Below are 12,530 nucleotides of genomic sequence, written 5' to 3'. Positions count from 1 at the left end.
CCCCCCTTCCGAAGGGGGAGATGGGGAAAGGGGTAGGGGCGTGGCCCGGGCGCAGCCAATCAGGACTCAGACCCCAAACAATCCCCCCCCACACACACCGCCCGCCCCAGGCAGGATTCCTTGGCTCTGAGCTCAGCTTCTTCCGTGATTTGCCCAGTCAGGAAAGGGGCCGGCGGGGGGTTGGTAGGTTGTCTGCGTAGTGGGCTCAAAACCTTGAGGTTGCGTGTGCTGGGGCCTGGGAGGCAGCCCTGTACCGGCGAGAGGAGGAGGCTCAGGCTCTGACCTGAGGCAAGGCTTAGTGACCGAGCTTCTTTTTGGAGAAAGCAGGCAGGGGGTGGGGGTAGGGGTGGGGGTGGGGGGAGAGGGCTTGATAAGAGAGGGTGGAGCTGGCAAGACCGGAATGTGCTGGTCCTCCCTCCTGTCTAGGGGGAAGGGGGAAGCTGGGTGCGAGAGAGGCTACGTCGCGGAGGGCCGTCAGGCTTGGGCCACACCTGCCCAGACAAATACCTCCTGGCCTATTTTAGATACTTTCTGCTCGCCCTCTCTTGTCACACTTAAAAGGGAAAGAGATACATCAGCTCACCTCACTTTACCAGGCGCAGTAAGAGAACCCTCTGACATAGCCACATCTACTGCATATAGACCTTCATTCTCACCCAGGAACAAACTTCAGAGACAGGTACAGGGGGTCACACTGACATGTCAACCCCTGTCCTGGTGCAGATAAATGATGAAAGGTCTGTGCACACTTAAACGCTCCCAAGCACCTACTTGTCCTGGGCTCTGGGACCCAGAGATGATCCATACGTGGTCTCTGGCCCCCTTAGGGGCCCACAGTCTTATGGAGGCAACCATAAACAACAGCAGGTAATGGGGTTTATGAGTGAAGGGACTGGGAAGGAGGCCTGTGACCATGAGCAGACAATTGCCAGAATAAAAGAAGATATTAACTAGAGGAAGTGGGTGCAACTGAAGCCAGACTGTTGGTAGAGGCCACAATCACACAGTCATTAACAGTGAATATTTATTGGGCATTTACTATGTGCATGGCATTGCTCCAGGAATTGCATTACATATTAACTTACTCTCATGTTATAGTTGAGGGAATAAAGATAAATGAGTTGTCCAAGGTCACTGGACATGAAGAGCTGGGATTTTCCCAGGAGCAGTTAGGCTCTAGAAATTTGGTCATAATCACCCTCCTATACCTTAATCCCTCTGGACATAATCACACCAAAACACACAGAGACAAGAGCCACACACCCTTGAAACACACACATAGAGCAACACACACTGGCAAACAGATTCAAATAAAATCAACCAAAACACACACATTTTAAGTAAACTTTTAATTGAAGCATATAATATACATAGGGAAAAGTGTACAGTTCGGTGAATATTCAGAGTAAATGCACTGGTGGTGGTGGGGGGGATCAGCACCAGATTACCAGATTAAGAAACTGAATGTGACCAGTCCAAGAGCTCCCTTTTGGCCTCTCCCAAGGGTGACCACTATCCTGAGTTCTCACACCACAAATTAGTTTTGTTTTGAATTTCATATAAAAGGAATCATATAATGCGTACTGTTGTATCTGATTTCTTTCATGAGACTTGTCCCTGTTGTCTGTGTAGCAGGATATCACTCTCTGCTGTGTCCACTGTGTGAACAGGCTACAATTCATTTTCCACTCAACTCCTGATGGGCTGTTTCCAATTTGAGGCTGTTCTCTACGGTGCTATGAAGATTCCAGTACACATCACTTGGTGCTCACACCTATGCATTTCTCTCAAGTGTCGATGACCTAAGAGTAGCATTGCTGTATCGTGTAAGTTCAGCTTCTCTAGAAAACTGCCAGTTTGGGCAGTCCCGGTGGCACAGCGGTTTAGCGCCGCCTGTAGCCTAGGGCGTGATCCTGAAGACCCTAGATCAGGTCCCACGTCAGGCTCTCAGCATGGTGCCTGCTTGTCTCTCTGCCTCTCTCTTTCTCTCTCAGTGTCTCTATGAATAAATAAATAAATAATTTTTAAAAAACCTGCCAGTTTTCCAAAGCATCTCTATCCATCTTCACTACCCCAGGAACACGAGAGGTCTGGTTGCTCTACTCCTTTGTCTACACTTGATATGGTCTGTCGTTCTCATTTTAGCCATTCTGGTGGGTGGAGACCTACTCATATTTGCAGCATCTGGCCAGGAATGGGCACTCTGAATAGACTGCTGAATGAATGGCTGAGGAAGAGCTGGACAGTGCGGGAGCGACAGCCAGGGGAGGCTGGACACACGCTCTGCACGCAGCACGAGGGCCACCCCCGCGCCACAGAAGCTCGCCGTGATAGTGACCTTCTCGCGCCCGCTCCTGGTCCCCGCGCCCACGTGGTCTGAACGCACCTCCCCGGCCCGGCCGCGCGCGCCCTGGCGCCAAGCTGTCCCCAACCCTCCCTCTTGGCGGCGGGTAGGGGGCGCTGCGCGTCGGGGCGCCCCGAGGGGGCGGGCCCGGTCGGGGCGGGGCCGGCCGGCTTCCAGGCCTGGGCTTTGGCCGCCCGCACCGCCCGGCCGCTCCGGGGACGGGCCGGGGCGGGGCGCGGCAGCAGGAAACGGGGCGGGGACTCGCGGAGGCGTTGGGGAGCGAGGGAGGGCGCGGCCAACTCCCGGAGGGACGGCAGGCCGAGAGAGCGGCGCCCGGGTCTGGCGCCGAGCCTGAGCCCGCCGGACGGGAGGCGGCCCAGCCGCGGGCTCGGCCTCGGCCCCAGTCCCGCCAGCATGGCCGGCCGGACCGTGCGGGCCGAGACCCGGAGCCGGGCCAAAGATGACATCAAGAAGGTGATGGCGACCATCGAGAAGGTCCGGAGATGGTGAGCGCTCCCCGGGGGCCAGGGATGGGACCCGGCGGGACCACTCCTCCCCCAAATGCGTCTAACCTCCCCTTCGCCGGCCGTGGCCGCAAGGTGTTAGGTGGGAGCTACAGGGCTCTGTCCCCCTTCTGGCTACACCCTAGGGTCTACAAAGCGTGTTCCCAAGCCGTACCCTCATTTTTGCCCCGCCCCCTTAAGCTTTGACACTCCTCCCTCAAGTATGTCCAGGATCTTCATTGCTATGGTCCCCAGCCAGGCCCTCAGCCTTGCTCCCTTGTATACCCCAGGGGTCTGCAGAGCCATGGCCCCAAACCGTGCTCTCTCCTTAGAGGCACCCCTGTTTATGCCCTGGGGTCTGCAGGACTCTCTTTCTCCTTCTAACCATATGCCCCATTAGCGAAACCGCAGCACCCCCAAGTCTACAGGTCTCCCCAGATGTGTTCAGCTCCTGGGGGGGGAGCTCTCTCCTCAGAATTCTGACCCAGTCCGCCCCTCCCACAGGGAGAAGCGCTGGGTGACCGTGGGCGACACTTCCCTTCGTATCTTCAAGTGGGTGCCAGTGGTGGACCCCCAGGAGGAGGTGAGCAAACTCCCCCACTGTGCACCCTCAGGCAAGCCTCTTCCAATCCCAGCCTCCACCTCCAGTCCTGCTCTGAGACCTCAAATGCAGCAGCCAAGACAGATGTTAACAATTATTAGCAACTCCACCCCCTTCTCCCTTTTTCCTGCTTCAGACCCCTGAGTTCAAGCCCTAACCCACTGTGCCAGCCTCCTGCAGGGCCTTTTGCTGCTCTGTGCCTCAGTTTCCTTATTTGGACAGTGGGGGCTTTGCAAGCACTAACTGGAAAGCTGGAGCTGACCCTTATCCCTCTAACCCCCAGGAACGACGGAGGGCAGGTGGCGGGACAGAGAGATCCCGAGGCCGGGAGCGGCGGGGCAGGGGCACCAGTCCCCGAGGGGGTGGTCCCCTCATCCTGCTGGATCTCAATGGTATGTAGGGATCCTGGGATTTAGGGGGGTGCTGTGGGATGGGGAATTGAGGGAGCAGATTGGGGCTCTCAGGCCCAATGCTCTCGGCTTTTGCTCCCACAGATGAAAACAGTAACCAGAGTTTCCATTCGGAAGGCTCCCTGCAAAAGGGCACCGAGCCCAGCCCTGGGGGTACCCCCCAGCCCAGCCGCCCTGTGTCACCTGCTGGACCACCAGAAGGGGTCCCAGAGGATGCTCAGCCCCCACGGCTGGGCCAAGAGAGAGGTAGGACCAGGTGCCTCCTTGCAGCCCTCTCTTCTGAGTCGGCTGGTGGCTGAGTTGGAGCCATCAGCTTACCCCTACCTACACCTGCTCCCCTCCTTGTTACCCCTTCCAGAGGCCTTCCCTGACTCCTGCAGAAAGTCACCATCCTACCTCCAGTAGCTAACTGTCTCATTCATCCAGCTTCTTTGGGTATTTTTTTTTTCCCCCTTTGGGTCTTTATGTAATTAATCACTGTCTGAGATTTTCATGTAAATTTTATTTTTTACTACTCAAATTTCTTCCCCCACTCCCACCTCATGTTGGCTTCCTGAACTTTGGGCCCATGTTGCTCTTGTCCATTACTAGATCCTCAGAACAATGTGGGACACATAGAATGTACTCAATAAATATTTGTTAAGGAATAATAGTGATATTCCTGAGGGTGATTAATAAGTGATAATGATAGCTAAGACTTATTGAGCTCTGTGTGCCAGATACCATTCTAAGCACTGAACATGTTTGATTTCATTTAATCCTCACTATAACCCTATGAAAGTTATAATCCCCACATGTGGATGAGAAGCTGAAACCCAGAGAAGTCTCCCAAGCTCACATAGCCAATGAGCCAGCATCTTGGGCATAATTTTGCCTTAGCTCCTCTTTCTTCCATATAGTCAATCCCTTGTCTGGTCGGAACCACCTTGCAAATGTGTCTCCCTTCCTCTAAGAGCCATCTCTTACCTGTGCCTGGCTCCAGCCTCCTTGTGGGTCTCCTCTTCCCTAGTCACCTCTACACAGCTGCCAGAGCAACTTTTTCTAAAGCATAGATATGGCAGGCTCATTTTCCTGCTTCAAAGCCTTCAATGGCTCCTATGGCCTTTGACTCCTCCACTTGGCACTCTCGGCCCTTCGTGAACTATCCCTGCTGGTCTCATTGTTCCTTTCGAGGAATACCATGACTTGGGCCTATGGGCTATGTCTAGATTGTACCGTGCACTTGGGTACCTTTACTAATACAAAAACAACAGGCATTTATTGAGCACTTTCTATGTGCTAGACACTGTACTGAGGGCTTTACCTGTATTATCTCATTGCATCCTCACAACAGTCTCATGTGGTAATTACTATCATTATCCCCACTTTGCAGGTGGGGAAACTAAGTCCAGAGGAATTAAGTCACTTGCCCAAGGTCAGGATTTGAACCGGAGGAATTCAACCTCAGAATCTGTTCTCACTAAACATATAGTCTGTCTGCCTAAAATGTGCTCCATCTCCCCATTTGTCTACCCGATCAGATCCTACTCACCCATCAAGATCCCACTTAAATGTCCTTGCTGTGTCTTCCTCTGGCCAATAGCAAGGTTCCCAGCTCACTCCTTGGTGTCCCCAACCAGGGTCTGTGCTGTGGCATGGAGGAGCCACTCAGGGAATTCTGTTAACTTGATGTTCCAGATCCTGGGGGCATCACTGCAGGCAGCACGGATGAACCCCCAATGCTGACCAAGGAGGAGCCTGTTCCAGAATTGCTGGAGGCTGAGGTGAGAGAGGCCAGATGGCTGGGCCCCCTGGGTCTCAGAGGCAGTGGGGGGCTCTCGGGCAGCTGAAGGCTTGGGGGCTGCACTCCTGAGGTCCAGGCAGGAAATATAGACCTCAGACACAGCTCAAAGTCTCAGAGGCTGGGTTCTTGGGTCTGAAAAGGAAAGGGTGTTTTAAGACAAAGTCCTGTGGGCTGGATCGGGGCTGATTTAAGACCATTAAAAGCCTGAAAAGATTGTGGTGCTCCTCCAAGTATTTTATTTTTATTTTATTTATTTTAGTCCTAAACTATAAAATTAGCTTAAGAGAGTCCCCCACAAACTTCTGACTTTTCTCCCAAGGACTCCCTTGAGGCATTTTCCAGAAATATCAAGTATCGCCAGTCTCTTTCCCCAAAACAGTGTTGTTATTTCCGGTGCCCTATTCATCTGCTTCCTGGGTCCCTAGCCCTGGGCTAGACTCCTAGGTGCAGAAGGGAAGTGGAGTGGAGGCTTGGAGAAGGCAGAGGCTAGGAGGCTGCACTCCTGGGTTTGGGTGGAGCTCACGCCTGTCCACCCTTCCTCTCCAGGCCCCCGAAGCTTACCCCGTCTTTGAGCCAGTGCCACCTGTCCCCGAGGCAGCCCAGGGTGACACAGAGGACTCGGAGGGCGCCCCCCCACTCAAGCGCATCTGCCCAAATGCCCCTGACCCCTGAGAAGCCGGCCTGCCTGTCCTGTTGCCCCAAGGGCCCCTTGGCTTTTTACAAATAAAGACCCTTTTGTAATTTTGTGTCATGTCATTTCCCCCTCAGGGCTGGGGAGGGTCTTTGGAGACAGTTTTGTCTCATGCTCCATTTCTCAGATGGAGTCACTGAGGCTCCAAGGGGACTTTTCTGTAATACCATGAGTCAGACATAGAATGGGAGCTTGAGCCCAGGACCCTGCCTCTCCAGAACTCCCTCCACCCTGCCCTGTCCCCTTACCTTTGACCCTTCCTGACCTTCAGCCCTCCTCCTCTAGGAAACCCAGGACCCGTCTTCTTCCTGTTCAGCCCTCCCCTGGGCTCAGCAATTACCAAAGCTCTGGGAAGCTGGCCCATGATTCCTGTTCATACACAGGAACACAGAGGCCCAGAGGGACTTTGGGGTCTCAGATGACCCAACCCGTTCCATGTCCTCAAGAAGCCACAACATTGTACCCCTGCCCCCATCTCCGTTTACCCATTACTCCACTGGAACCCCTTCTCACACTTACTTGTCCTCACCTCAATCACTACCTCCTCCAGGAAGTCTTCCCTGACCCCTGGCTCAATCAGTTTCCTTTCTTTTGGGCTTCCATCACCCGCTGTGCCTCCTCCCCCTTTGTCTTGGCATTTATCAGGCTGTTTGGGATGGCTGGTTTGTGTGTCTGTCTTGTCCACTAGGTTTTGGGCTCCTGACAGCTGAACTTAGTCTCCAGCCTTATCTAGCAACCACACTGGGCATAGAGCAATCATAGCAACTGTTTGGTGAATGAATGAGTAAATGAATGTGCTGAGGCTATCCAGGAAGGCTTCCCTGAGGAAGTGGAATGTGAGATATGAACCTCAGTGTGGTAGATATGAAGTCAGAAGTCCTGGCTCAAATCCTGGCTCTGTTTACTCACTAGGCGTATGGCCCTATGCGTGCCTTTCCCCCTCTCTGAGCCTTAGTTTGTTCATCTGAGCAATGGGGACAATAACTAGGCCTTATCCGCCCTAGTGGTTTGTGGAAACCTTCAAATAATAGAAGGTACGTTCACTCTGTGCCTGGCAAAGAGTCTTAGGTGTATTAGCCCTATTTTTATTTCTAACAAAGAAAGAGACTGAGGTTCAGAGGGACCAAACTGGAACTTTAAAGAACTATTTTAAAATGTAGGGCTGTTTACTGATAGCGGCTGAAGTTGTAATAGTTGAACCAGGGCTAGCCAGAGGAGCCAGATGTAGGGTGATATGGTATATTCATTGCTCCTGCAACAGATTACCATAAATGTATTTAGTCACTTAAAGAAACACAAATTTATTATCTTACCCTTCTGGAGGCCAGAGGTCCAAAATTAGTCTCAGTGGGCTAAAGTCAAGGTATCAGCAGGGCTGGTTCCTCCAAAAGGCTGTAGGGGAGTATCTGTTTCCCAGCCCTTTCCAGCTTCTACACACCACCCACGTTCCTTGACTTGGGGCTCCTTCCACAGGTTCTGAGGATTAGGTCGGGGGCATCTTCAGAGGGCCATTATTCAGCCTACTACATATGGTAATCTCAGCATTTTCGAGGTGTGGAGGTCATTATTGCCTTCAACCACCACAGTAGGTGATGGGAGTCCTTTGTAAACTGTAAGTGCCTTGTATGGGTTAGCAGTACAGTGTTAAAGCCCAGACGACAGGCTCTGGGTTTGAATATCAGCATCTCCATTTGTTCGCTTATAACCTTGAGCCAAGGGACTTAACCTCTCCAGGCCTCAGTTTTCTCATCTGTAAACTGGGGATAATATTAACAGCCTGGTGAGCGTGTTGTAAGGATTATGTGAGGAAGTATGTGGAGAGTGTCCTTGGCTTGACACATATTGAGTATTCAATAAATGACAGCTGTTTTCCTATTACTCCATTTTACAGGTGAGGATACTAGGGTGTAGGGATGGAGGCCAGAGACTTGCCTGTCAGTGAGATTGGGGAAGAAGAGTCCTTTTCTGAGCACACTTGAAAGGCTAAAGTTTGAGTCACCCCCATTGATTCCTGTCCCTCTGTTGGCCCCAGACCCCAGGCATCTGTCCCTACTCCCAAGTCTCTCCCCTCCAGCTCTGTGATCCACTCTGTAACCTGGTTTAAAATCCACCTCTTCATCTGGGGCCCCTAGATGGCTCAGTTAAGCGGCTCTCTGCCTTTGGCTTAGGTCACGATCCCAGGGTCCTGGGTTGGAGGCCCGCATCAGGCTCCTTGCTCAGTGGGGAGCCTCCTTTTCCTGATTGCTGCTCCCCCTGCTTCTGTGTGCACGCTCTTTCTGTGTGTCAAATAAATAACGACTTAGAAAATAAAGTAAAATAAAATCCACCTCTTCCATAGCCACACCCCTAGTCATCACCTTCCCTCTCCCTCCCTGCCTCCCCTCTTCCCATTCCTTCCCAATGTCCATACTCTCTTTTGGGAAATTCTTCCACTCCTGGCTCTCAGACTCTGGCCTCTAGTGCTCCCCCCTTCTCTTCTGCTCTGTCACTCTCGCCTCCTCCTGAGCCCTTAAATATATGTTGTCCTGGCCTAGCTCTTCTCTTCATGAATACTCCCTGCCAAGTCCACCTACTCTTTGAATTAATGGCTCCCAAGTCTCAGCATCCAAACGCTGCACCCCACCTCTAGACTCAGAGACCCCTGGGATGTCCAGACCCTCAGCCTCCTCCTTCTCCCAATCTGTCCCTACCATCGCCTATACTCAGAAATGGCCTGTCAATCCCAGGAGTTGGCCCAGATTGGAGCCCCCAGAAGTCAGAGTCCTGTGAGTGACCATGTTTCATTAGGTCTCTTCCCTGAGTATGTCTCCCATCTGCCCCTATCTCTAGGGTGCTCTCGATTGCTAGATGCCTCCTGGTGGGTTTTCTGCTTCACTCTTGCCCACCTCCAGTCCATTCTCCCCCCGCCCCCCGCCCCAGCAGCTGGGCAGTCTCAGAAACCCACATGTGCCTGCCCTGGGTGAAAACCCCATAGCTGTCCTCCTTCCCGGCAGGATGGAGCTGTCCCTGCCACTTCCACCCCATACCACCCTGCTCCCCCAGAACTGTTTGTAATCCACTCTGCTGTGCTCACCTCTAGATTTTTCCTAATGCTGTTTGCTCTGCCAGGAGTGCCCCTCTCTTCACCTGGAGATGCATTCTTTTTTTTTTCTAACCTTGGTTTCCTGGTGATTTCCTTTGTCACACCCCTGCCTCCTCCTTTGCCTCCACCTCTGCCTTTTCCTGGAACATCAGATATTCCCTTGTGATGGTCCAAGTTGGCTTCAATCTTTGGTGCCAGATAGCCTGCTCAACAAAGGCAGGAGAATTCATTTATTCATAGGGATATATATTTATTGTGCGCTGTTTACTGGGGACTCTTCTAGACCCTGGGAACAAAGTATTAACAAAACGGAAAAAAAAATCTTTGCCTTCATGGAGTTTAACTTCAATAAATTATATCATCTTAGGAAGTTATAAGTACTTTTTACTTTATAAAAAAAAAAATCAAGTCAGGGAGATGGAAAAAAATAGGGAGATCAGATGCCCTACTGAGGAAACATCTGAAGAAAAGCTTGAAGGAATGAGGAAGAGAGCCATACAGATATCTTGGGGAAGAGTATTCCAGGCTGAGGGAATAGCAAGTGCAATAGTCCTGAGGTGGAGTGTGCCTGGAAATGAGATCAGTGTGACTGAGGCACAGGGAAGAAGGGAGAGAGCAGTGGGAAGTGAGGTCAGGTCATGTAGGACCTCATAGGCAGAGCAGGTACATAACATGTCTATCAAACTTCAAGAATAAAAGAGGATATATTAATAATTATGCCCGATAATAGCTAATACCTGTGATAACCAGAATGTATGGCTATCCTGTTTGGAGGCCATTGTCAAGACTTTGGCTTTTATTCTGGGCAAGATGAAGAGCTTTGAAGAGGTCTGAGAAGAGGGGTGACATGATCAGACTTAGATGCCCCCCTCCAATATTTTATAAAAGTTTCAAGCATGCAGCAAAGTTGGAAGAATTATAAAGGTGACACTCATATACCCACCACATAGATTCTATAACATCTTACTGTATCTGTTTATCACATCTCCTAATCCATCCATCCATCCATCTAGTGTATTTTCTTTTTTTTTTTTAATTTTTATTTATTTATGATAGTCACACACAGAGAGAGGCAGAGACACAGGCAGAGGGAGAAGCAGGCTCCATGCACCGGGAGCCTGACGTGGGATTCGATCCCGGGACTCCAGGATCGCGCCCTGGGCCAAAGGCAGGCTCCAAACCGCTGCGCCACCCAGGGATCCCCCCATCTAGTGTATTTTCTTGATACATTTCAAAGTAAGTTGCAGACAGTGGTGTGCTTCCCTCTAAGTACTTCGGTATGCCAGTCATTAACTTACAGGTTTGTCTTTCTTTGCCCTTGAAACAAAATATCCACGTAGCAAAATGCATACTTATTAACTGTATGATTCAGTGAGTTTCAACAAATGCACACATCTGCATAATGCAAGCTCTTATCAAATACATCATTATCCCTCCTGGAAAGTTTCCTGTTGCCCCTCATCCTACCCCCAACTCCCCAGAGGCAATTACTGTTCTGGTTTTGTTTCAATTAGGTTAACCTGTTCTAGAACTTCATATGCATGGAATTATACAGTATGTACTTCTTAGCATCTGCTTTCTTTCAGCATAATGTTTTTGAGAGTTATCTGTACCATTGCTTAGATTAATAGCATGCTCTTTTCTATTGCTAGGTTATAGCCCATAGGCTTTGCTTTGACTAGGAATGCTCTGCTGGATGGAGAACAGATAGGTCCAAGTCCTCTCCCTGTTTCTAGCTCCCTGCACAAGCCTGTCAAGCCTAGGGATCAGAGCACTGGATGACTATATCCTAGGAAGACAGATAGCTTGTTCCCCACGACCTTTCCAGAATGTAGTTTATGACCTCAGTCCCCCAGAAATCTGGAGAGACAGAACTATTTCAGGAGCAGGATGTAGGGTGACCAAGCATCCTGGTTTGCCCAGGATTTTCCGAGTTTTAGCATTTCAAGTCCTGTTCCTGGGAATCCCTGGGAAAACTGCAATGGGTGGTTGTCCTGGCAGGATCCCACCACTGTCCCTAGGGCCTCAGGCCTTTTCTCACCCCGGACTATACTTTGTTCCTCCTAAGTTTTGATTGTCTTTAAATTCTAAACTGATCTGCTTCTTCCCTGCTCTAAAACCTCCCATGGCTCTTCATGGCTTTGCCTGGCAACCCAAAAGATATACTGAACCTATGGCAGTGGCTCTCGAACTTTGCTGCACAATGGAACCACCGGGGGATTTCTGATGCCTGGCTTCTACTCCAGACATTTTAATTGGTATAGGATGTGACTTGGGCATTAGGAGTTTCAAAAACAAAACAAAACAAAACAAAACAAAACAAAGTTTCAAAAGCTCCATGGGTGATGCTTATATGCCACAGTTTGGGAACCACCTGCCTATAGATATGATTTGCTTGCTTATGTTGTCAACATTTAAAATCAAAAGATTCCATAGAAAAATCTAGACTCCTAGCTACATTTTTAAAAAAGATATATGTATTTATTTTAGAGAGAGTGAGAGAGAGCAAGCACTTGCATGCACATGACAGGGGAGGGGCAGTGGGAGAGGGATACAGAGAATCCCAAGTGACTCCTCACTGAGCACCGAGTTCCAAGCCCTGGCACAGCACAGGGTTCGATCTCACAACCCATGAGATCCTGACCTGAGCTGAAACGACCAATCAGAAGCTCAACCAACTGAGCCACCCAGGCCCACCAACTCCCAGCTACTTTTGACAAAGCAGGTCTGAGACATAGAGTGCTTCCAAGTATGGTAACCACCAGGGGGTGTGGAGCTCTGCTGCTCTTGGAGACAAAGCATGTGTTCTCTGATCACCACAATCTCCACCACTACCTAGTGCTTACTCTGCTCCCTTTATGTTCCTTTGCGTGGCCTATAGGCTAACATCCTGGCTCCACAGCCTCTTTGCTAACTGTACCAGTACCCTCATCTCACTTCCTGCCCTCCAGCCACATGGGCCTTGCCGCCATGACCTTTCTTTTCTTTTTCTTTCTTTCTTTCTTTCTTTCTTTCTTTCTTTCTTTCTTTCTTTCTTTCTTTCTCTCTCGCTCGCTCGCTCTCTCTTTCTTTCTTTCTTTTCTTTATTTCAGATTTTATTTATTCATGAGAGACAC

At 50.5% G+C, this 12,530-nt stretch overlaps 1 protein-coding gene across 2 annotated transcripts in view; it reads left to right on the top strand.

Annotated features, from left to right (window-relative positions):
• The first annotated feature begins 2,559 nt into the window (after window positions 1–2,559).
• BCL7C (BAF chromatin remodeling complex subunit BCL7C) overlaps window positions 2,560–12,530 on the top strand; it is a 42,775-nt gene continuing 32,804 nt past the window's right edge. Inside the window, exons 1-6 of one of the 2 annotated variants that reach the window (XM_055340873.1) lie at window positions 2,587–2,850; window positions 3,352–3,430; window positions 3,732–3,840; window positions 3,943–4,104; window positions 5,536–5,621; window positions 6,188–6,382. In XM_055340873.1, the coding sequence (XP_055196848.1) occupies window positions 2,759–2,850; window positions 3,352–3,430; window positions 3,732–3,840; window positions 3,943–4,104; window positions 5,536–5,621; window positions 6,188–6,313 (654 nt within the window). In that variant the 5' untranslated portion in view covers window positions 2,587–2,758 and the 3' untranslated portion in view covers window positions 6,314–6,382. Of the gene's footprint in view, window positions 2,851–3,351; window positions 3,431–3,731; window positions 3,841–3,942; window positions 4,105–5,535; window positions 5,622–6,187; window positions 6,383–12,530 lie in introns of those variants that run through there. The other variant, XM_055340872.1, reaches the window with a different exon arrangement.

The sequence above is a fragment of the Nyctereutes procyonoides genome, unplaced genomic scaffold (genome assembly GCF_905146905.1).
Source record: "Nyctereutes procyonoides isolate TBG_1078 unplaced genomic scaffold, NYPRO_anot_genome, whole genome shotgun sequence".
NCBI classification, from domain to species: domain Eukaryota; kingdom Metazoa; phylum Chordata; class Mammalia; order Carnivora; family Canidae; genus Nyctereutes; species Nyctereutes procyonoides.
Note: the sequence above shows the minus strand (reverse complement) of the source record. Positions and strands in the feature narration are given on the sequence as shown.